General features: G+C 38.0%; 1 protein-coding gene across 1 annotated transcript; it reads left to right on the top strand.

Annotated features, from left to right (window-relative positions):
* The first annotated feature begins 144 nt into the window (after nt 1-144).
* LOC135464698 (endoplasmic reticulum resident protein 44-like) lies at nt 145-22,805 on the top strand. Its single transcript, XM_064742200.1, has 13 exons — nt 145-279; nt 2,749-2,821; nt 6,871-6,910; nt 7,442-7,511; nt 8,463-8,508; nt 8,928-9,112; nt 10,617-10,732; nt 13,464-13,524; nt 14,315-14,431; nt 16,073-16,184; nt 16,717-16,864; nt 17,756-17,858; nt 18,573-22,805. The coding sequence occupies exons 1-13, from the start codon at nt 223-225 to the stop codon at nt 18,726-18,728; spliced, it is 1,284 nt and encodes a 427-aa protein (XP_064598270.1). The 5' UTR covers nt 145-222; the 3' UTR covers nt 18,729-22,805.
* The last annotated feature ends 144 nt before the right edge of the window (nt 22,806-22,949 follow it).

The following is a 22,949-nucleotide window of genomic DNA, read 5'->3' as shown; positions in this document are numbered from 1 at the left end:
TTTGCTGTAGTGAATGGTATAGGCTAGATTGCAAATATCTTTTTGATGGTCGAAAATAATTTAATGCTGCAATTTGTCTTCATTTTCCAAGTCTCGCCAGAGCGAGACTACACGCGGCAACCCCTGAGTCGCCGACAACTGCTGGAGAGACTGCCACGCTGATCGCTCCAATATTTCTGAAGTTCAGTTTGTTCACCTGCTGCTGGTGGGACGCCGGAAATAATGGCAGGTTCAGTGCATCTGAAAACAATTGGATCAAGGTCATATATTCTCTACTTGGTAAGTAGTTTGTTTGCACGCCGCCGGATAAAGCCACCGAGTGGACGATTCAGTATGAATGTGTCAAACTGCCGGCAGTGGCTACTGAAAGTGGACGATTGCAGTCGACACCATAAGCTTTACAGATGAACCAGGATATGCTAGCAAAACTTCTGAATTAGGCCGACTGTTTGCTGAATTGACATCAGTTTTATTACAACTAACCCTTTGCATTGTCTTACAGTCTGTAGTTGTTGTATTAAAGCTTCAGTGTTGTGACACGAATCATTTGATGATATTGAGTTGTGAACATTCACGTTTTATTTATTTATTTAGATATTTATTTATTGGTGTTTTATGCCATACTCAAGAATATTTCACTAACAGGACAATGACCAGCATTATGGTTGGAGGAAACCGGGCAGAGCCCAGGGGAAAACCACAACCATCTGCATGTTGCTGGCAGATCTTCCCATGTTGAGATAGAGAGGAAGCTGGACTTGAAATCACTGCGGCTGCATTTTTGAGAGGCTTCTGGATCATTATGCCGTGCTGGCATGCTAAAAACCTTGGCAGCTGACGTCCCCATTGATGTCTCAGGCTGCAAGCAATGTGAAGCCTATTGTAGGCTTACTTCCTCGTACAGTTTCTGTGTGTTGTGGAAAAGATGCAGTCATCTCATTACTTATACGACGTATAAGGAATCGTTTCATTCACAGGCATGACAGGGAAACTAATCAGTGAACACATTGTACAATTATGTGCAATCCTTCAAACGTTGGTTGCAGGACAAGTACTGATGCTGACAGGGTTTCTTTAGAGGCCTTTGATTTTACAGACAAGATGTAACTGATTGCCATGTACACGAAGATTTAACTGAGGGCTTTTCTCATGTAATTTTGCAGTGCTCGATTTGACTCAAATATATATGTATATATTACATATAATTCACTTAGACGTATATGGACATGCTATACTGTACTTTGTATTGTTGAATACTTATTTGACACACTTATGGTTAGAATCCTGTTTATACCCATCATTCAAAGTGACATGGCATTCACATCCAAGTGTATAGGGCCTATGAGAGATACAAGTTCCCGGGAAGTCTGCGTGTGGGCGCTCGCACATATACAGGAAGTTGGGATTAGAAAATGCTCCATGCGCCCAACACTCATGCGTGAAGGCTGTCTACTGCAAACCCCATCTTTCGGTATGTGCATGAACGCCCCCATGCAGAACTTCCTAGACCTCGTATCTCTCATAGGCCCTATAATTGGCAGTCAGGCTGCATCCTAAGGGATCCTTGACATTTGCAGGCTGGTGTATGAGCTCTGGCAAAACACCGGTACATAATGACTTAAAAAAATCCCTGTTAACTGAGCTTTTCTTATTGGCAATAAAAAATATTGTATATTTTGGATTAAAATATTAGTGCATATTAGTCATTTTATTGTGTAGTACAGAATGGATTTTAAAAAAAAAAATGACACAGTACCTTGGAGATAATCCATCCATTTGTTATGGTGTGGATGATAATAAAAATGCAAAGAATTCTGAAATAAGTTATATTGTAATTTAAACCATTTTGTAAAGATAATTTGTCAAAATGCCTAAATTTGATAAGTAGATGGCTTTGATAAAACTGGACACGTGCTTGTCTTATTTCATATTGAGTGTTTCAAATTCCCAGTGCTTATTTAGTATATAGCCTTCCCTGATCATTATTTGCAAATATGCGAGTTAGTAGTTTTCCCCAGGTATTGAGCGCTCAATCGTACAAGATTTGTTATGCTCTGAATAACACAGTGAGTTTAAGGGTTTAATACAAATGGGTGAAAATTAAGCAGTGTCAGTCATTGTGAGAAAAGCATTATGTTGCTGCTGTTCAATTCTGTTCTTTTACTCACTGCTTAATTTAATTAAATTCATATCAGTCAAATGAATTAAAGCAATTATTGTCTCTGACTTTTTTCACAGTCAGTAATATGGTTAAAGGATTGGATATCACAAAAATTTGGTTGACTGGCTGATGGACTGAGACAGAGACATGTGACTTACCTGTACATGTATAGTGCTGCATTTTGCAGCTTAAAAGTAAATGTATTTGCAAGTTAACCATGAATTTCTCATTGAGTTACATTTTGCTTGTATTAAGATGCATGATTTGGGAGAGCAGGGTTTTATGTCAGTCTCACATATTTGTATGTGAGTCGCAAGGACATTCAAGCTATGAGTTCCAGCTCGTCCGTGGACAGAGAATTTAACATTCCCCCTGCTGTGATTGTTTGTGAGGCCTTGGGGACATTAAGACAGTGACAAGGCTTGTATGAGGCAACAGCGTGTACATATCTGTTGGTCACGTGTGGAAAAGCTTGTCAGTAACTTGCCAAAGGTCGGTGGTTTAAATCAGTAAATAAATAGTTGTTGGAGGTTAAGCATACATAATTACAGTGAACATGCTCTTACAGAAGCTTCCATATGTTACAGATTTTGAACTTGCTCTCAGCCGTCAGAGCAGATGTCATACAGCTGACTCAAGCAAACATCAACCAAGTGTTTAGTAAGTATAACTGTGTGTCATTGAGATGATGTACATGCATTCATATGAAGTAGTGCTCCTGTATATTGTATGTTATGAAATATTTGTCATGTTGTTATTTGTGAAGTTGATGTGGTTGCTGTCTGATCTCGTTAAACGAGCATGTAATTGACCTGTGCAATTTACATATTGATATTTAGTTAATATTCTGCGTATGAAATAATAATGTTTTAATATAACATTGTTGAACATTCCTGAACGTTTAGCTGTAGCTATCACACACAGGCTTAGGCTAGGGAAAGCAAAGCTATCAGATCAGCATGCTTTTTAAAGAAAGAAAAAATAAAAGAAATCAAAATTATGCGTTCATGAAAGGCTTTCAGATGTAAAATAAGCAAGATGCTTAGAATTCCAAACAAACGCATATCACAAGTAAAACAAAAGCAATCAACTTTCATGTCTTGGAAACTTCTGGGAGATATCAATTTCTGAGTAGGTTTTTCCTAATGAACCAAAATTTACTTCTCTCTGTATAAATCAAGAGTGGCTGAGGGATCCAGGTGCTATTGAATATTACACAAAATCCTTTAGTTGTGTTTTCCTTTAATGGCTTATCATTGATGAATGTGTCTGTGTACACTAAATGACCACAAATTTCGCCCACAAAAGTGCATTGCCAAATCAATGTCACAAAATATTATTTTTGGTGCTGAAACATTTTTTTTTCAGTTAAATAGTGTTCCATGTGCCAAGCAAACCTCCAAACACCTTTCTAAAATCAATAGAACTCTCAGAATCAGGAAAAATGGGCAAGTTAGTCATGGACGAAATTTATGATCATTTAGGATATACTGTATTTGTACCAGTATGCCGAGTGGTCAGAAAGATGTCATTTCCACTTCCCAAGAGGTCTATAACTACCTGGATATCATCTGACTTAAAACAGATTACTGTGATCCTTCAACCAGCTCAAGTGCTTGCAGAGTATTTATTGAAGCATATTGCGAGGACATTGTTCTGTGTAGGCTAATAAAATGATATTTTTTGCGAAGCCCTGAAATTGGCCAATGCAACATGTGTAGTGTTGTTTCCAAAATCAAAGTATTAATGTGCACATATTACACTGAATGTTGCTATTTGATATGTGAAATGATTCAGGAATTAGGGCAGTAATTTTTGTGATTATCACAAAAATTTGTGATAATTATATAGTTCAAACAAAGTGATGGTTGATGGTTGAGGAATTAGGGCAGTAATTTTTGTGATTATCACAAAAATTTGTGATAATTATATTGTTCAAACAAAGTGATGGTTGAGGAATTAGGGCAGTAATTTTTGTGATTATCACAAAAATTTGTGATAATTATATTGTTTACACAAAGTGACCCCAGGAGGTTATGTGTGAGAAGAAGAGGGGGTTAATTAAAGGCAAAGACCCCTCTAAAATGTAGTATATATCAGATGAAAGACCATTTAAAAACTGCTCAGGGAAATAGTTGGGTTTTTTTTTTTTTTTTTTTTTAATAATTTTTCTGAGTAAAAGAATCAGAATCTATGGTGGTCTGTTGTGACCCAGTAGGGTCAGTTATGTCACATCTATACTTTTTGCCTGAAATAATTTGTTTCTAGGTCAAATGGGAGAATGCATTTATAGGTCTATATGTCTTTTGAATGATGAAATGTAGCAGTCTAATGTTAAGTGGCAAAAACCTTCTGTGACGTCACTGGTCCTATTGTGACTAAAACAGGCCACCATACTGTAAATTATCCAAATGGATTGTACAAGGTTAAACAGATTTTAAAAAAAATAATTGCAACTATTTTCCTGGACAGTTTTTACTGGTCTTTCATGTGATACATACTTCATTTTAGTGGGGGGGTTTTTTGCCTTTAACTATTTATGGTTTCATTGATTGTTTCTGCCATAGGTATCAATGGGACTTGAGTGGATATGTGCAGAACTAAGCTTTGCATGGTGAAATATTTATTACAGTATTGTCAGTTTGTATTGTTTGTCAGTATCTGTTTTCATGTCACTTTGTCTCAGAACAAAACTTAGGTGGAACAAGCGTCACGATTATCCCCTGTATTCTCCACTGTCGGACTGTTGCAGGTGTTTTAACATCGTGTTAAACTTCCCATTTGTGTACAAGATTGTTCGTAATCTTACATGCAAGATGTCAAACAGTGTCGGTGACAAAATCAATACCTGTATCATGTTTTAATGAGATGTATTCTGTTTATGTACATGTACATCTAATAGTGGAGACAATTTGTGCTACATGTATTTTACTTCACAGATGTGTTTTATTGAATGTGACAGTCATTGGGAATGTCCAGTACTTGTTCTTTGATATAAAATATAAGATATTAAAGTACTAAAATATCAAGTGTACCTTACACATAAAATTAGTTTTCGCCAATTTCATGTTTGATGATAAATAATGTAGATTCTCTGACTGTCATCATGAATTTTCAAATACCAGTGATAAATAGAATATATAAAATGTTTGATGACATTTGTGTGTTAAAGTATAGGCTGACTACACTTTTTAGCATATTTGGCTGTAATAATACATCTACAATTAGTTTTACTTCACGTTAATTAAGTGTACAGTGTACAACTCTACGTTTTACACGTATGTGTACTACACTTTTTAGCATATTTGGCTGTATTAATACATCTACAATTAGTTTTACTTCACGTTAATTTTAAGTGTACAGTGTACAACGTTTTACACGTACGTGTAGTATGACAAGCTTGACTTCCATATTTCTTCTAGACAACCAGTGTCTTTGTCAAAACATTTCTGCAATATAGCACAAAAGCTCCAGTTAAATTTGTCATGCGTACTGTCATTCCTCAACTTTTTCACATGCTAGCCTTACGTGGGAAGGTAGCAACCTGCGGATGGCCGTGGGTTTCCCCCGGGCGCTGTCCGGTTTCCACTCGCCATAATGCTGTCCGTCTTCCTATAAGTGAAATATTCTTGAGTGCGGCATAAAACACAAATCAAATAAATAAATGTTAGCAAGGTGTTTATTCCAGCATATTCTGAAGGCATTATTCTGTGTTGACTGATAACATTATACTTTTTGTGAAACCCTGAAACTCGCTAATCCCACTAAGGTAGTTTTGTCTCCAAAATCAAATTAAAAATATGCATAAATTTGCACTAATAGTTGATCTTTCATGTGCGAAAAGGTTGAGGAATTAGGGTACAGTATATGATTTAACACTCGTGGGTAAAGTGGGCTAAGTCTTATTATATAATGTAGTTTGGGGCTATTTCACTTTAGTACGTAAAATATTAATAATGTTACATAATATTATTATTATATAATAAAGGTAACAGTAATAATTAAGTCTGCCTCAGAGCCACCTAGTGGCCACCCACGTTATGGAACAGCCATTGTCTTTGTACAGTGTTTTGTGAGCAGATGGACACCATTGTTAACTGGAGAGGGTAAATCCATGTGTCAGTTTCAATATGCTGCCGCTTGTATAAGGATGCCCAACCCTGGGGATAAGTGAGGTTAAGATCTCCACTCCAGGACGGGATTATCACGCAGCCAGCTGTTACCTGTTCACATAAGTTACCTGTGCCTAGCTCTGGGGGTTTCTCAACAGGTTGTCCCGTCATCCCACAGGTTGAGGAGGGAAAGGGGGTCTAGCCTGTGTATGTGGGTATACTGGAGAGTGGAGGGTAGAGAGTGGGGTGGGGAGTGGCCGGATGGGGGTGGGGTGGGGTGTGGAGGAAGTGTTAGAGAAGTCATGATAAGTGTACCATGTTTTTTTTCTGAATGCAATCCCAGGTGTATTTTTTTATTTTTTTTTGTCAGATAATAATTTTGTTAATCCCAGTAACCAGTAACATCGACAAGTCCTATAAAGCATACAATTTGGCACACACGTCAGTGATGTGTGATTTGCACTTTTCGCTAGTCTTCACGTGATTGACCTCTGTTCTCTTTTCTGCCAACTGTCTCTATTGGTGTAACATTTTATTCCCTTTTCTATACATACTTGTAAACGCATCTGTATTTTTCATCTTTTTTTCTGTTTTCAGGAGAAAATGAAGTAGTTTTTGTGAATTTTTATGCCGATTGGTAAGCTGATCTTGTTTCTTACACATTTTTTTTTTTTAAATATCATTTAGCTTCATCAAAATTAATGTGAATTGTTCCATTCATGGTTGTATTCACTTGTGAATTTACTGTCTACAACTTTGTGGAGTTTTTGAATTCCTGATTGTAAATTCACTAATGATTGAAGTTACATTTGTTGTTGTAAGGATTAAAGGCCACCAAACATAAAGCCTGCATATTTGTGTACACATCTTATTCTGTATAGTTTGCAAATAATTTAATACTGTGAGATGAATTCTGTTTACCTTAAAATGGATTGCAAAAACATTACTAATGCAGCGGTTGTGAGTTCAAATCCAGCTCACACTGGCTTCCTCTCCGGTCATATGTGGGAAAGTTTGGCACCAACCTGTGGACGATTGTGGCTTTACCCCAGGCTCTGCTCGGCTTTCTTGCACCCGAATGCTGGAGACTGTCGTATAATTGAAATATTCTAGAGTACTGCGTAAAACACCAATCAAAGAAATAAATAATTAACCTTTTTCCTTGCAGGTGCAGATTTAGTCAGATTTTAGCCCCAGTTTTCCTCGAAGCATCAAACAAAATAAAAGCAGAATTCCCTGTAAGTATACACTTTAATTCCTAGTGTGTTGTCATTGTCCATCACTTGTTGCAGCTGTCTGTAATATGTTACAGTTGTCTTTAAAACATCACAGTTGTTGAAGCAGCACTAGAAGCAGCACTAGATAAAGGAGTGACAGGAGTCCATCCTGCAACAAGGAGGCACATTACAAGCACTCTAAGGACTCCTTCGTCATCATATGACTTAAAAGTTGAATAAGTATGAGGTTAAACTCCAAGCACTGGCTCACTCAGAGGTTAATATTTGGCCTTATTCCCAGTGATCTGTTTCCCACTTGGCAGCCACAGATGTCCTTATTGGGGACTGGTTTCCCCAAATCTTCACATATCCGTATATGCACACCTACGGTAAATGACGTAAAGTTTTGACCGTCAGTTACTGTCGTTTACTTGTGCACGGGCTGAGTTGGCAGCAGAATGACAGAAGAGGGTGATTAGCCACCCCCCGGCTCGTTTCATTACCCTGCTTGGCAGCTATGGCCCCTACCCATGCAACCTGGGGTCAAGTCACTGACAGCAAGGTGTGCAGATCTCCCGACGAGCCATCTATGACTGTACCCCAGAATTAAACCGAAGAAAGAATCATGTCAGACAATGACTATTTATACAAACCTGTAAATTCCAAACATTTTCTCGCTCCATGGTCATGCCAGTACAAATACTACAATCTTGGTGTGAATTTCATCATTTACTCAGTTATTTCAGTGATAAAAATTGTCAGGTTCAGTAGTTATTTCTGTACGAAGTGCATGTAAATGATGGTTTTGAGCTGTTTAATATTTGCTTTTCTTACTGGTAAGAAAGAATTGATACTAAATGGTTTTAGTCTCAAAATGTGATCCATGTTATTTTATGTTTAGTGAAATGATTATTTATGATGATTCGTTAAGACTTTTCTTTCACAACTGGCATTTCTTTCTGCTTTTAACAGATACATGGAAAAATTGCTTTTGGAAAAGTTGACTGTGACCAGGAGAGTAAGTATATGGTAAACGTTGCCAGTGAAGCCAAGACAATCTGAGTAATACTACCATAAACAGTCATATTTGAGAATTAAATGTATTGAAGTGCTAAATTTTCAGGCAGTCTTTATTATGTGATCCTCTTCATTGCGTGATCATATTTATTGTTTGATCATCAGGTATTGTGTGATCATATTTAATGTGAGCTCATCTTTATTGTGTGATCATATGTATTGTTTGATCATCAGGTATTGTGTGATTATATTTATTGTGTGATCATCAGGTATTGTGTGATCATATTTAATGTGAGCTCATCTTTATTGTGTGAGCATATTTGTTGATCTGTACGTTGTAAAACTTGTATCTAAGATATAAATGAATTGCACCTTTCAGTCATTGATGTTGTCTCTCTCGCTCTCTCTCTTTGTCTTCAGCGAGCATCTCAGCCGGTTATCATATCAGTAAATACCCCACACTGAAGTTATTCCGTAATGGGGAGATTGTGAAGCGAGAATTCCGTGGCCAAAGATCAGCCGATTCCATTGCTGCTTTTATTCGTGATCAGATAACTGATCCCGTACAGGAGCATAGAACATTGGAGGAACTGGATGACCTTGATGTGAGTCCATGATTTCCTAAACAACACTACCCAAAGGACAATTTTTTAAAATCTTTTTATAGTTACTTGAGTATAGTTCGTATAATGACAGCATGGTCTTGGGGTTGCCCCTGGGCTCCACATGGTTTTCTCTCATCATAAATGTGGCCGTCATTGTATAAATGAAATATTCTTGTGTACTGCGTAAAATATCAATCGAATAAATAAATAAATAAATCTGGCGTTCATCGTATAAGTAAAATGTTCTCGAATGAGGCATAAAACTGAAATAAATGAATATGTAAATTAACAGGTACCTACAGGGTAAAAGGTTGTATGAATGTATGAGGTAGAGTGCCTCGTTGAAGATCAACTTCTGGTGTTGATTGAGTGTATATACCCTCTGTATTAAAATAAACTTAGTATTATTATTGTAACAAATTTAGCCCCAATGCTGTGCTGAAAATGACATTATCTACATTCATGCTGAACACCATTACATAAATGTTTTCAGTATCATGACCTAAATTCATGCAGAACACCATTACACAAATGTTTTCAGCATCATGACCTAAATTCATGTAGAAGACCATTACACAAATGTTTTCAGCACCATGACCTAAATTCATGCAGAGCACAATTACACAAATGTTTTCAGCATCATGGCCTAAATTCATGCAGAATACCATAACATAGATGTTTTCAACATCGTGACCTAAATTCATGCAGAAGACCATTACACAAATGTTTTCAGCATTATGACCTTAATTCATGCAGAAGACCATTACACAAATGTTTTCAGCATCATGACCTAAATTTATGCAGAATACCATAACACAAATGTTTTCAACATCATGACCTAAATTCATGCAGAAGACCATTACACAAATGTTTTCAGCATCATGACCTAAATTTATGCAGAATACCATAACACAAATGTTTTCAACATCATGACCTAAATTCATGCAGAAGACCATTACACAAATGTTTTCAGCATTATGACCTAAATTCATGCAAAACACCATTACACAAATGTTTTTAGCATTATGACCTAAATTCATGCAGAAGACCATTACACAAATGTTTTTAACATCATAACCTAAATTCATGCAATTTAATACACACGCAGTTTAATACACAAATTGATGGAGAACGCCACTTCTCAATTTATGCTGAATATCATGGCCAAAATTAATGCTGAACACCCTTACTCGAAGTGATACTGAACACCAGTGGAGAATGTTATGCTGAACACCATTGCATAAATTTATGTTGAAAACCTTTACCCAGATAAATGGTCAATTGCATTACTGGTACCTATAGTTAAAATTGAAGCTGAATACCTTTATCCAAGTTCATACTAAATACCATAAATTTGTATTTTGATATAATTGTCCCAAAACTCTGAATTCAGAAAACGGGAGAACATTTTAGTATCACATATAGCTAACTTATAGTTTTTGGTACACATATTTAATGTTAAAGGTGGGAATTCAGTTTGTTCTGTTTTTTTCATTCCCTACAGACAAAGAAAAGACATGTGATTGGTTATTTTGCATCAAAAGAATCAGAGGAGTACAAAACTTTCAAAAAGGTGGCCAGTTCTCTGAGAGATGACTGTGAGTTTCATGCAGCCTTTGGGTGAGTGAAGAAATGCTGATGACTGGCTTGTGTAATGTGTCCTCTCTCGAAGACAAGAGACTTTTTACCGGTTGCACGCTCTGTGACAAGTTGGTCAGTCTGTCAGTCATGCAGTCAGATTGTTTGACATTCTTTCTTTCAGAATGAACCATTTAGTTAAAGAGATGCAAGATGTAATGGACTGTTGCTATGGGACGTTCTCAATAATTTTAATAACACATTTTTAGAAAATTTATACCATGGTGCCTTGTACGGGCTGTTGTCTTAAGTCGTACCTTCTCTGTGGGAAGTAGGGAATTTCCGGTAGTCCATCAATGACAGTAATTCACATCTCCGTCACCCCTCAGTGAGCCTCACCAGCTTGGCAAGAGAGGGAGAGACACTGACGGGTTTCAAAAAGATTTAACTTTTTGTGTGATTGGACGGATGTTTTTCACTAATGTGTATGTCATTCAAACTCTGCACACATTGGTAGACCTGTTTAAAGTACAAAATTGCAGAAAACAGACGTTTCCGGAATTTTCGCTTGTAACATGTGGGTACATCAAATTTGTAACATATGTATTGATTAGCTGTGTTCAACTGAATGTCGGCCAATAGAATATCTCGTTGGATATGCATGACATGTTGTCAAGACGTGTGGTTCTCGAAATTTGGAAACTAATTATTTGTCATTCATAACAACTAGTGGCATTTACAACTTACACAAAGACTATCTGAGAAAACTAAGTTTATTTTCAACATCATTGTGTAAACCGGTGAGCAGTAAAAGACTATATGAGCAGGCGCCAGAAATAATTCTGGAGAAACAACGGCAACAGTGATACGACTCGATACAAACCTTTCTTAAAGAAAATCGGTTGGGCACAGTTTGACATGTATACACAGCTACTTATTTCACGATATTTATGAGCCCATAATATCGGCCTTGATATGTGGTGTGACATACTTTATGCATGTAGGCCTACGTCAGAAACGGACACACATTTCCAGGCATACCAGCCTTGGACAGTTGTGGAGGTTTTATAGCCTAGTCAGAATGCACTTGGTGTTGAATTCTGTATTGTGTAATGTATGTTTGCCCAAATACGAGGACATCTTGGCTTGGTATCTAATTAAGAATACCAATCGTAATAGTTCATGTCCATTCTTGACAGAGGCATCTGGTGTTGGCTCCTGCTGATCAAGCTTCTTGAAATCTCGAACAACGCCGAGGTCACTTGGGTCACATGTGATGAGGCAGGAAGTGATGTCAGATAACACAAACAATCCATCTCCACCTTTGGCTCTAATAATATTTATTTATACCCATGCATTGCCTTTATATAGAGTATATGTATGATTATTCTAACCAAAACCTGAAACAATTTTGTTGATAAATGCTAATTAAAGAGTCCCGTGGGAGGACAAAAGTGATGAGGCTAAGCTTAAACAAGCCTATGTGTGTGTCAAAGGCTCGAAAGCTCCGAGCTTGTCTATTGACAGCAGTGATGTATAAAGGTGTAGAGTGGTGCATGCACTGTAAGGAGTATGAAAGCAGTCAGTGTTTGTTTGGACTTTTCAATTATGTTATAAAGTGTGCTAAACAGTGTACTTTTTCACATTGTCTTTATACAATCCACCAGTCAGCCTTACAGTGTCACCCAGTGGTTTACAGTGTCGTCGAGTGGTTTACAGTATCACTGAGTGGCTTACAGTGTCACTGAATGGCTTACATTGTCACCGAATGGCTTACAGTGTCACCCAGTGGCTTAAATAGTCACCCAGTGGCTTACACTGTCACCAAATGGCTTACAGTGTTACCCAGTGGCTTACAGTGTCACTCAGTGGCTTACAGTGTCACTCAGTGGCTTACAGTGTCAACCAGTGGCTTACAGTGTCACCCAATGGCTTAAATTGTCACCCAGTGGCTTAAATTGTCACCCAGTGGCTTACAGTGTCACTCAGTGGCTTACAGTGTCGCTCAGTGGCTTACATACTGTCACTCAGTGGCTTACACTGTCACTCAGTGGCTTACAGTGTCACCCAGTGGCTTACAGTGTCACTCAGTGGCTTACACTGTCACTCAGTGGCTTACAGTGTCACTGAGTGGCTTAAATTGTCACCCAGTGGCTTACAGTGTCACTCAGAGGCTTACACTGTCACTCAGTTTCTTACAGTGTCACCCAGTGGCTTACAGAGTCACTCAGTGGCTTACAGTGTTACCCAGTGGCTTACAGTGTCACCGAGTGGTTTACAGTGTCACTCAGTTGTTTTTTGTGTCACCCAGTGGCTTACAGTGTTACCCAGTGGCTTACAGTGTTACCCAGTGGCTTACAGTGTTACCCAGTGGCTTACAGTGTTACCCAGTGGCTTACAGTGTCACCGAGTGGTTTACAGTGTCACTCAGTTGCTTTTTGTGTCACCCAGTGGCTTACAGTGTCACTCAGTGGCTTACACACTCACTCAGTGGCTTACAGTGTCACTCAGTGGTTTACAGTGTCACTCAGTGGCTTACACACTGTCACTCAATGGCTTAAACACTGTCACTGAGTGGCTTACACACTGTCACTGAGTGGCTTACACACTGTCACTCAGTGGCTTACACACTGTCAGTGGCTTACGGTGTCACTCAGTGGCTTACACACTGTCACTCAGTGGCTTACACACTGTCACTCAGTGGCTTACACCATGTTGACAGGCCATTGTCTGAGCAACACATTTATGTGCTGTGTTTTTGTGTTTTGTACAGGCCAGTCTCAGAGTCTGAGAGAACGGGTGGAAGTGACAACGTTGTATTTAGGGCACCAAATGTAAGTTTTCTACATTGTAGAAATTAATTGTGTTGTGAGAACTTTTTTAGAGATGGGAACAATATTGAGATGTCATCATTTGTAAAGCTGTGTATTCCTTGTGTTGAATTTAATGGATTACCATTTTGGACATATTAACTGTTGGAGTCAAAGCGCAACTACTTACAAACCAGCATGGTACACAATTTGGATGCTGATTTCATTAATTTGCCTAGAACATCCCTTGTTTCTTCTCATCATCATTGAAAAATGTTGGCTGCTTCTCTTTGCATTGATATATCTTAAGATTGAATTTTACATGTAAATACTTTCTTCATTCCTTGGTGGTTTGTGTTGCATTGTTTTTGGGATCGGCCTTGCGATTTTTGACTTGAAACGTCCATTATGGTTGATGGCTGGTGAACGAATGTCTGTTTTTTACGCCTAATTTTGAACTGGGGCCTGCGTGGGTCTGTTGGTCAGTGCACTAGCACAGCAGAATGACCCAGGAGCCTCTCACCAATGCGGTCGCTGTGAGTTCAAGTCCAGCTCATGAGGGCTTCATCTCCGGCCGTATGTGGGAAGGTTTGCCAGCATCCTTCGGATGGCCGTGGGTGTTTCCCCCGGGCGCTGCCGGGTTTTCACCCACCATAATGCTGGCCACCGTCGCATAAGTGAAATATTCTTGAGTACGGCGTAAAACACCAATCAAATAAATAAATGAATAAATAATTTTGAACCATGTGATACATAAAATGGTCTCACGGATATCTTGCTTGTCTCCCCTTTCATGAGTTGTCTCCCTTTGCAGACCCGGCGACAAGACACTGTATTCCTGGGTCAGCTGACCAACTATGACTACCTCAACCAGTGGATGACAGACAAGTGTGTACCTCTGGTTAGAGAAATCACATTTGAAAATGCTGAGGTAAGAATCTATCTGATCTCTGATCAGATTTTTGAATTTTAACGTTTATTAATGTTTTTTGTGTAACCTGTGATCTTTTTGGTATTACGGAAAAACTACGCAACCATGGACTAATTTTAAAATTTATATGTATAACTGGCTTTAATAAGCAGTAATGGAGGAAGCTGTTGTTGACTGCGAGTGCTTCATTTTGCATATTGTCCAGTTTCTCTAACAAGAGCTGTGAAAACAGGTATACATGTACACTACAAAGGAGTTTATACGCTCATGCATAACAGTGTTATACACCATGCCTCACTCATGGCACGCCTTGGGAGCGGTAGATCCAGGGTCAAATCCGTCCTGCAACAAGGAGGTACATCACATGCACTCTAAGGATTCCTTTGTCGTCATATGAATAAAAAATTGCTAAGTACGACACTAAACCCGAAGCACTCACTCACTCACTCACTCACTCATGACAGTTGTTAGTTATGGATCACATCTGTGAGACTAGGATACACTCCCTTAATAAACACGTGTAGTTATACACTGATTGGGACTTCTGTATATTATACCGTTTCAATATTAGTGTACAGGTACATGTATATGTATACATACCCTAATTCCTCAACCTTTTCGCATATGGAAGAGCATTTTTCAGTGCAATTTTCACTTACTAATAATTTGATTTTGGAAACAAAACAACAGTGGTTTGATTGGCTAGTGTGAGGTCTTCACAAAAAGAATAATTTTATCAGTGTACACAGAAAAAGGCCTTCAGAATATGCTTGAATCAACACCTTGCACAAATGCAAAAAAAGTTGAAGAATTACACCATGTACATTTGCCACTTCAAAGGTTTTTGATATATGCATATTAACCTGTTGTCCATGATACAGAATTAAGGTATTTAAAAGAGACATGAAATGCTTGGTTTTTATTTTTGAATATGGAGTTTAGTATAATATGTGGCCTAATATATGAAAGTGCAAAAAAGATTCTTGGCTTTCTTCTTGGTTCATAAAACTTGGCTTTAAACTACATTTTTTGATATGGCCCTAGCTGAAAGTCGAGGAATCAAGTAGCTGTTAAAATGACTTTGATGGGTGCAGAGCCCAATTGGGGGCCACTAAACTGCTCCCACATTCCCAGTATGTTCATTGATGACGGCAGCATCATTTCAGAATATTCCTGACATTTGACAGAAAATGTGCATAAAATAGAAAGGTTATTAAGAAATATAAATATGCTCAAAAATTGGAAACTGGACAGCACAAGAAAAGAAATAACCTACACATGACCATTAGTGTCCTTGTATATTAATTAGGCTATCACCATTAGACTTCTGCGATTTTACACCTGGTAAACATCTAAAATCTAATTGAATGTTCTTTATTTTACATGAGCTAATAGACAAAGGATAACCATTCTTAATCCTGTTCTATAATCCATTGTGTTTGTATTGCATGAATTAACAGGAAGGATTACCACTCTTAATCCTGTTCTACAATCCATTGTGTTTGTGTTGCAGGAATTAACAGAGGAAGGATTACCATTGTTAATCCAGTTCTATAATCCATTGTGTTTGTGTTGCAGGAATTAACAGGAAGGATTACCATTCTTAATCCAGTTCTATAATCCATTGTGTTTGTGTTGCAGGAATTAACAGAGGAAGGATTACCATTCTTAATCCTGTTCTATAATCCAGATGAGAAAGATATTATTGATCAATTCCAGCTGGAGGTTGCTAGGCAACTTCTTCCTGAAAAAGGTAAATCCAGTCATTGCCCAGGAATAAATACAGAAAACTCATGATTTTGATAGGCACATATTCACTTTGCCCAGGTGGGCTTAATGATTCTTGGACTAACCGTATATACAACCTGTGTGTATGTGTACATATATATATATATATATATATATATATATATATATATATATATATATATATATGTGTGTGTATGTATATGCTACCCTTTGTAAACAATACAAATCTCATGAAGGTTACATATACATGTTTTAAGCACAAAAAGTAGTTTTAATATTCAATTATTTCATAGTATTATTATTTTATGAATCAAATCAGAGTTAGAACAGAAAACAAAAATATAGAACTCTGTTTGAAGTATATAAGAAACACTGGATATATGTCACTATTTTAACTGACATTAACAAAGATAATGTCTCTCAGCAAATTTTTGAGGGAAAAAAAAAAGGCCATATAGAAGTTCTATTATCACTGTATCCATGTGAAATATGATTGTTCATTAACTTAACTATTATTTTTTTTTTTTGCCTTGCAGCAAATATTAATTTCTTGACTGCTGACGGACTCAAATTTACTCATCCACTCCATCACCTGGGCAAGTCCCCCAAAGATCTACCTATCCTGGCCATTGACAGTTTCCGTCACATGTACATTTTCCCGGGGGATATCCGACAGGATATGGGGTAAGTTATCACTAGTTTAGGCACTAGATGGTCCTCAGGGTCCTGTCTTACAAAGTAGTCGCAATGTTACATCAGTTGCATTTACTACAGTGACGTATCTCTTCATTAAGTATGGCCATAGGTGTTACATCAGACGTAGGTTGTGACAGCTACAGTAGTAAGACAGGTCCCGGGGCTAATTTGTTTGAAAGCGTATTAGAGCTTAAGCCTGGTATTGATTTTCATCTGTATTATAGTGATGTTTACTTTATATTGGGATGGAACTGGTATTAACATTTAAGTCTTGGCTATAAACTTTAACATACTTTTGAACAAACTGCCCTCTGATAGTGGCTGTCAAGGAAGCAGATTGTATTATCACAGTGAGCAGTGTATGACCAAAGAGCCTCTCACTAATGTGGTTGCTGTGAGTTCAAGTCCAGCTCATGCTAGCTACCTCTCCAGTCGTACGTGGGAAGGCCTCCCAGCAACCTGCGTATGATCTTGGGTTTCCCCAGGACTATGCCCGGTTTCCTCCCACAATAATGCTGGCTGCCGTCGTATAAGCAAAATATTATTGAGTACGGCGTAAAACATTAACCAGAGTAAGAAACGAACAGTTAGCAGTGTTAATGTTCCATTCCAGATTCTGACAAGTTCATCAACCTTTATACTGCCATTAGACACTCATAGTTTTTCAATTTAATCAAATATAAAAAAAAGATATACAGACAATCCAGGGTTTGATGTCTTTCTAAAAAATGAGAATCGTAATAAATTCCTGCTTGGTGCCCGGCCTAAGGGAACAAACTTGTAGCAAGGAAACATACAAATCCTGTTACTGAACTGCGTACAATCTGCCTCTGGTTATCTCTGCTGGGAGCCTAAAATCATTTACATTTATGTTTTCAGTAAGCCCGGCGTATTAAAACAGTTCATCGCAGATTTACATTCGGGCAAACTTCACCGCGAGTTCCACCATGGACCTGACCCAACGGAGCCTCCTGCTGATCAGGTAAATGTTGTGAGGGTCAGCCTTTGAACATTCGCACAAAGATGTGGAATTATTAAAGTCATTCAAAACGTACCTGTGGTTTACATTTATGTGGCCTTACATGGATGTTGCTGGAAACTTCTTGCCTAAGAACAGTCAACTTCCCAAAGTTGGTGGCTTAAGCGACATTAGTTTTATTTTGTGTTCCGTGGGTAAGCTGACACTAAAAAAAAAATCCACCTTATTATTTTATCAGATCTTGATACTTGTGTGGTTTTCCTGTTTTTCAAAGAGTTTTTAAAAAAAGTTTATTGTACACGTACAAGAACAGTTTAAATTACTCCAGCCACCTGAGTTTCCTCCGCCCAATAAAGCAGCTACCATGTTATAAGTGAACAAGAAAAAAAAGCATGACAGATTGCACCCCATGATCAACAGGAAGAAGGACGCTATCCTGAAAAATAGGATGTAAAGCTGCTTGTAGCAATAAATAAATTTCCGAGTAAGATGTCGAACAACAATCCAAATCCATGTGCAGTACATGACCTTAAATTTGCCCCAAAAGTCAATTTTTGGAAGAAAATAAATGTCATGAAATATTAGTTTTGATTTAAATACTTGTATTTCTCAGAATCATTCAGAATGTGCAAGTTAATCATGGACGAAATTTTAGTTCATTTACTGTGAAATGAATTGTTGATTGATTGGTGGTTTTTTTTTGTCTGTTTTCCACAGGGCCAGGACTCGCAGCCAACAGGCCACATACCACATGACAAATCTGATGGCAGTGCTGATGTCAAGCCCAAACAGCCTACATCTCCACCAGAGTCTACCTTTAGAAAGCTTGCTCCATCGAGAAATCGTTACACAATTTTACGAGATGAACTGTAGTCTAACTCCTGTTTTCTTTTCTTTCCTTTTTTCTTTTTTTTTAAAAAAAAAATATTAAATTGCACTGATTGAAGTAGGCTCAGATCAGGTGAAATATCTCCACAAGCCTGCGACTTAGTGAAAATAACAACACCGGTTTCTCCCAGGTGACAATCTGATTTCAACTTGTCTCTTACGGAAAATGTCCTCCTAACCACCCACCCACCTACCCCCCCCTACCCCCCAACCACCCCCCACCACCCCCGTGTGTTCCCTCCCACAAGGGGGCAGGGACAAACTCTGTTTAAATTATTGAACTAACTCATTTTACAAATCATCAGTCTGTCAATAGATCTAAGAGAGCCAAATATGTCTCTTCACGTTGTAAATTTTTCCAGATAATATAAAATGTATAAAACAGACATATATCTATATACATATATATATATACATAATTATATATACAGTTCGTCCTACCCCTTCTTCAGCATTGATGAGCTCTTTGTATACATTAATATGTGTACAAATTACACCTTAATGTAAGTATACAGTATGTATACAGGATTGTTAATGATAAGTTTTAGGCGTGCTTTTATCCTCATGAAAATAGAACAAATAATATGTAAGTCAGCCAAGATACCTGCTGTCCTAAAAGAGGTGGGTGAACCAGCACTGGTGCCTGTTCCTTGAAAATCAACCATGTGGAAAACGATTTCAGTTAGTTAAGGACGTGTATCAATAATCATTTACTTGTAAGTTGTGATTGGACACAGGCATGAGGGACTGTGTGGTGTTGATGAGCATTGATATGGTTAATGGTATCAAATACAGTTATTTTTGTTTTTGTACAGGTAGGCCTATCTCCGTATGCCTCAAATTGCCACTGTAAGCTGAATTGAAGAGTAGATACTTAGATTGTGCATAAGTACTGTAGTTCCTGTTAAAAAAATCACTGCAAATATTTGTATAATTGTACATAGTTTCTTTCCATTGTTCATTGTAGTTAATTAAGGCTTTATGTGTGGTTACATGCTCAGGAAAGTTGCATGAATGACCACTCCCAATGTCATTTGCATCCCCGGAGAGTTATTTCTGTTCCCATCAACTGACGTGTGAATGATTGTGCAGGTATTGAACCACACACAAGCGTGTCAAGCCCAGGTGATGGCAGAGCTAGCCAGTGGGAGTACGTATTCGTCTTAGTAAAAATGTTCCTTATGTAATCATGTCGCCGGAAATGAAAAACAAAACCAGAGTTAATATTCATAAGAAAAAGCTTTGACAAATTGAGAAATGAAGTTGTTTATAAAGTCGATTTAAACAAATTTTTTAAAAAGACGTTTGATAAAAAATACGGGCCCAGGTATCCATTCCCTTGGCAGTTACATGTATGTAGCAGTAAAATGGACTGCAGTGCAAGTACAGCAAAAACGCATCTCATAGGCCCAGAAGTAGTTTTGTTCGTAGCCTGCTTCAGGTGCACCTGTGGAATAGAACTGGAATTCTACAGTTGTCTGATCAGCGTATCCACATGCCTGTAAATCAATTCTACAGCATCAACGGCTAAAAGGTTAGTGAAAGGATAGAAGTGTGCCAGTGGTGAGCTAGTGGTGCATCACTGCGGTCCACGAGCGGTGTTTGTCTTGTGCTCAGTAAAACGACGGCCCATTTTCAAGCATCTCTGCAAAAGTCACTCTTTTAATGTAAGATTCTATGTCAGAAAATCCCCTAGGAGATGCGATTGACAGACGAAACAAAGTCTGATTCTAAATTGTAACAAAATAACCAACAGGAGGTCTGGAAACAACGCATACAGTTTTACCGCCATTGCTGGTGATGTGATTCAAGGGAGATAACTATCGATCAAAGGCTGCCATCTTAGTTAACATCTTTAGTACGGGTATTGCAGGCATGTCCAGTCGCCCCTCCCCCAAATAAGGGTATTAAAGGTGGGGAAAAAACATCGTTCATATTCAGTTTTTGATTCATGCCCAATAGGCTTTTCGTTGACTCTTGCCATATAAGGTAATAGTGCTGGCATATTCCATTGTAAAGTATACTCATCTTCCATCGTACATACGGTTGTCAGGGGGATCCGTACTCCGAAGAAGTCGCAAAATGCGCAAGGCGTAATTTCCACGACAACTAAACATACGTACATGTGCACTGCAACGATATGTCGGCGTGTCAAATTCGCCGGACACAACTCGGCTGCATCTTTGTGAAACAGAGACGTAGACTGACGTAGACGTAACTATAGCCCTCTGACAGACTGATCTAACTGCTGATTTTATCATCTGTATAAATTCCAATCATTGTTATAATAGAAATATAGTTGTTTTACTGCACACGTGCTAATTATATTGAGAGTTTTACTTAATTTTGAATGAATGGTAAAGCTGTATCGTGGTCTGTATATTGTGTAAACGTTGGAGGATTCAACAGTTGATTCTATAACATCAATTCTGACTTTAAAGAGAAAAGGTTTTTGGACCTTAGAAGCTGAAATTTTCACAACCTTACAATTATTACCTCAGAACTAATGTTTCTAAATTTCACCTTCCAGTACCAAAAACTAAGCCCTGTGACGAGATATTAAATTTTGAGTCACCTCAGAAATTGCATTGTGGAATTTTTCTCTTGGGGCCATATTTGTGTAAAAGGTTAGTGTAAAAAAAAAATTCTGCGCAAATACAATCTGTCGGTGTATAGACATCACTTTTGGGGCGAAATCTTGAAGAGTGTGTAAAAGCGACACTTTGTTCCAAAGAACATTTTGCGATTAAAACTTCACGAATGAGTTAAAAATTGATTAAGTGACGGTTAAATGACTTCTTTGAGATTTTTTTCTAAACCTGGCTCTGGATTTCACTGTACTCTATCCAGTTGACCTGGTTACGGTTTGTCCGCTTACGATTTGAAGTTTTACTCGCGCCAGCCCGCTTTACTGCCGTTTTACAACGCTGTCGCAATACAACGCCAAGCGCTTTTACCATGGGAAGGTATCTCTTAACTAGATGTTGCCATGGAAAATGCTCCAGGCGCAATTTGCCACTGCTTCGCAAAATAGGCTCCTGATGGTGAAAACATTGTCTAAATAACGTGGGATTAAATATAAAACTCTTCTTCATGACCTCGTAAGTCCAAAACCATTTTGTTTTGTTTTATTGGACGTTCACAAATTACATATGATGTGCAGATTACCCTGTTGCCCGGATACTGTAATTTCCGCTGTATATGAAGTTCCTTTTATAGGGCACTTATATAGCCTGTGGCATATTTACGTGTGTAACACAGGAGCGGACGCAGCGTGATAGTGCATGATCATTGTAAGTCAAGCGGCATTCACTGAGTACTTAGACATTATAACCTCCAGTGTAAAGAAAATCTTCACTAAAACTTCTGAAAGTACATGTGCATGTTTGTACATTTTTTTTGTTTTTGAATACGGCGTAAAACACCAATCAAGTAAATAAATAAATTGTAGTAAGGGTGAGGTGTAATGTGGTGGTCAAATACCGACGCCAAGCAGCGTTAATTTGTATATGAGTGTTATAAGCAGATTGTGTTTTGTGATTGTATTTTTGTCATCAGGATATTCTCCAGATAATGACAAAATAAATTTCTGAAATGTCGAGTCATTTAGTCTTCGTTTATCCGCGTTACACTACTTGTGTATTACGTAAAACTGATCTTTGTTTACAATTACTTATCAGCAGTGTCATGTATACATAAATGTGGCAGTGTACAGGTATCATCGTGTAAACAGTTATGGTATGGTTGTATATTTTCAAGACCAACCAGTGCATTTCTATACTCGACGGGAAAACTTTGTTTTGGTTTAACCTACATGTAGAACATTTGGTACAGAATATAGTTATACGGTATTGCACTTTGTTATATTGATTTCAGTATGTTACGATATATATTAAGCATGCACATTATATGACGGCCTCCAAAATTGAATAGGCGATCGATTACCCGCTACGTTGCCATCCCTCTTGTCTTAATTATGTGCCCCATATTTACTGGTTCAATCTGTTTAAACTACATGTTTGACTTCCTAGAAATATGGGTGCATGAAGGCCTTACATTTATTTAGTGACCACTGACCAATCCAGTTGCTGCTTAAATGCCTTGTCGACCATACGGCTCTTGTTGATACACGTTAAACGATTGGCTAAAGAAACGCCTGACCTTGCACTTGGCAGAGGTCGATGGACAAGTCTCAAGGCATGGAAT

Source organism: Liolophura sinensis, chromosome 4, assembly GCF_032854445.1.
Source record: "Liolophura sinensis isolate JHLJ2023 chromosome 4, CUHK_Ljap_v2, whole genome shotgun sequence".
Lineage (NCBI taxonomy): Eukaryota > Metazoa > Mollusca > Polyplacophora > Chitonida > Chitonidae > Liolophura > Liolophura sinensis.
Note: the sequence above shows the minus strand (reverse complement) of the source record. Positions and strands in the feature narration are given on the sequence as shown.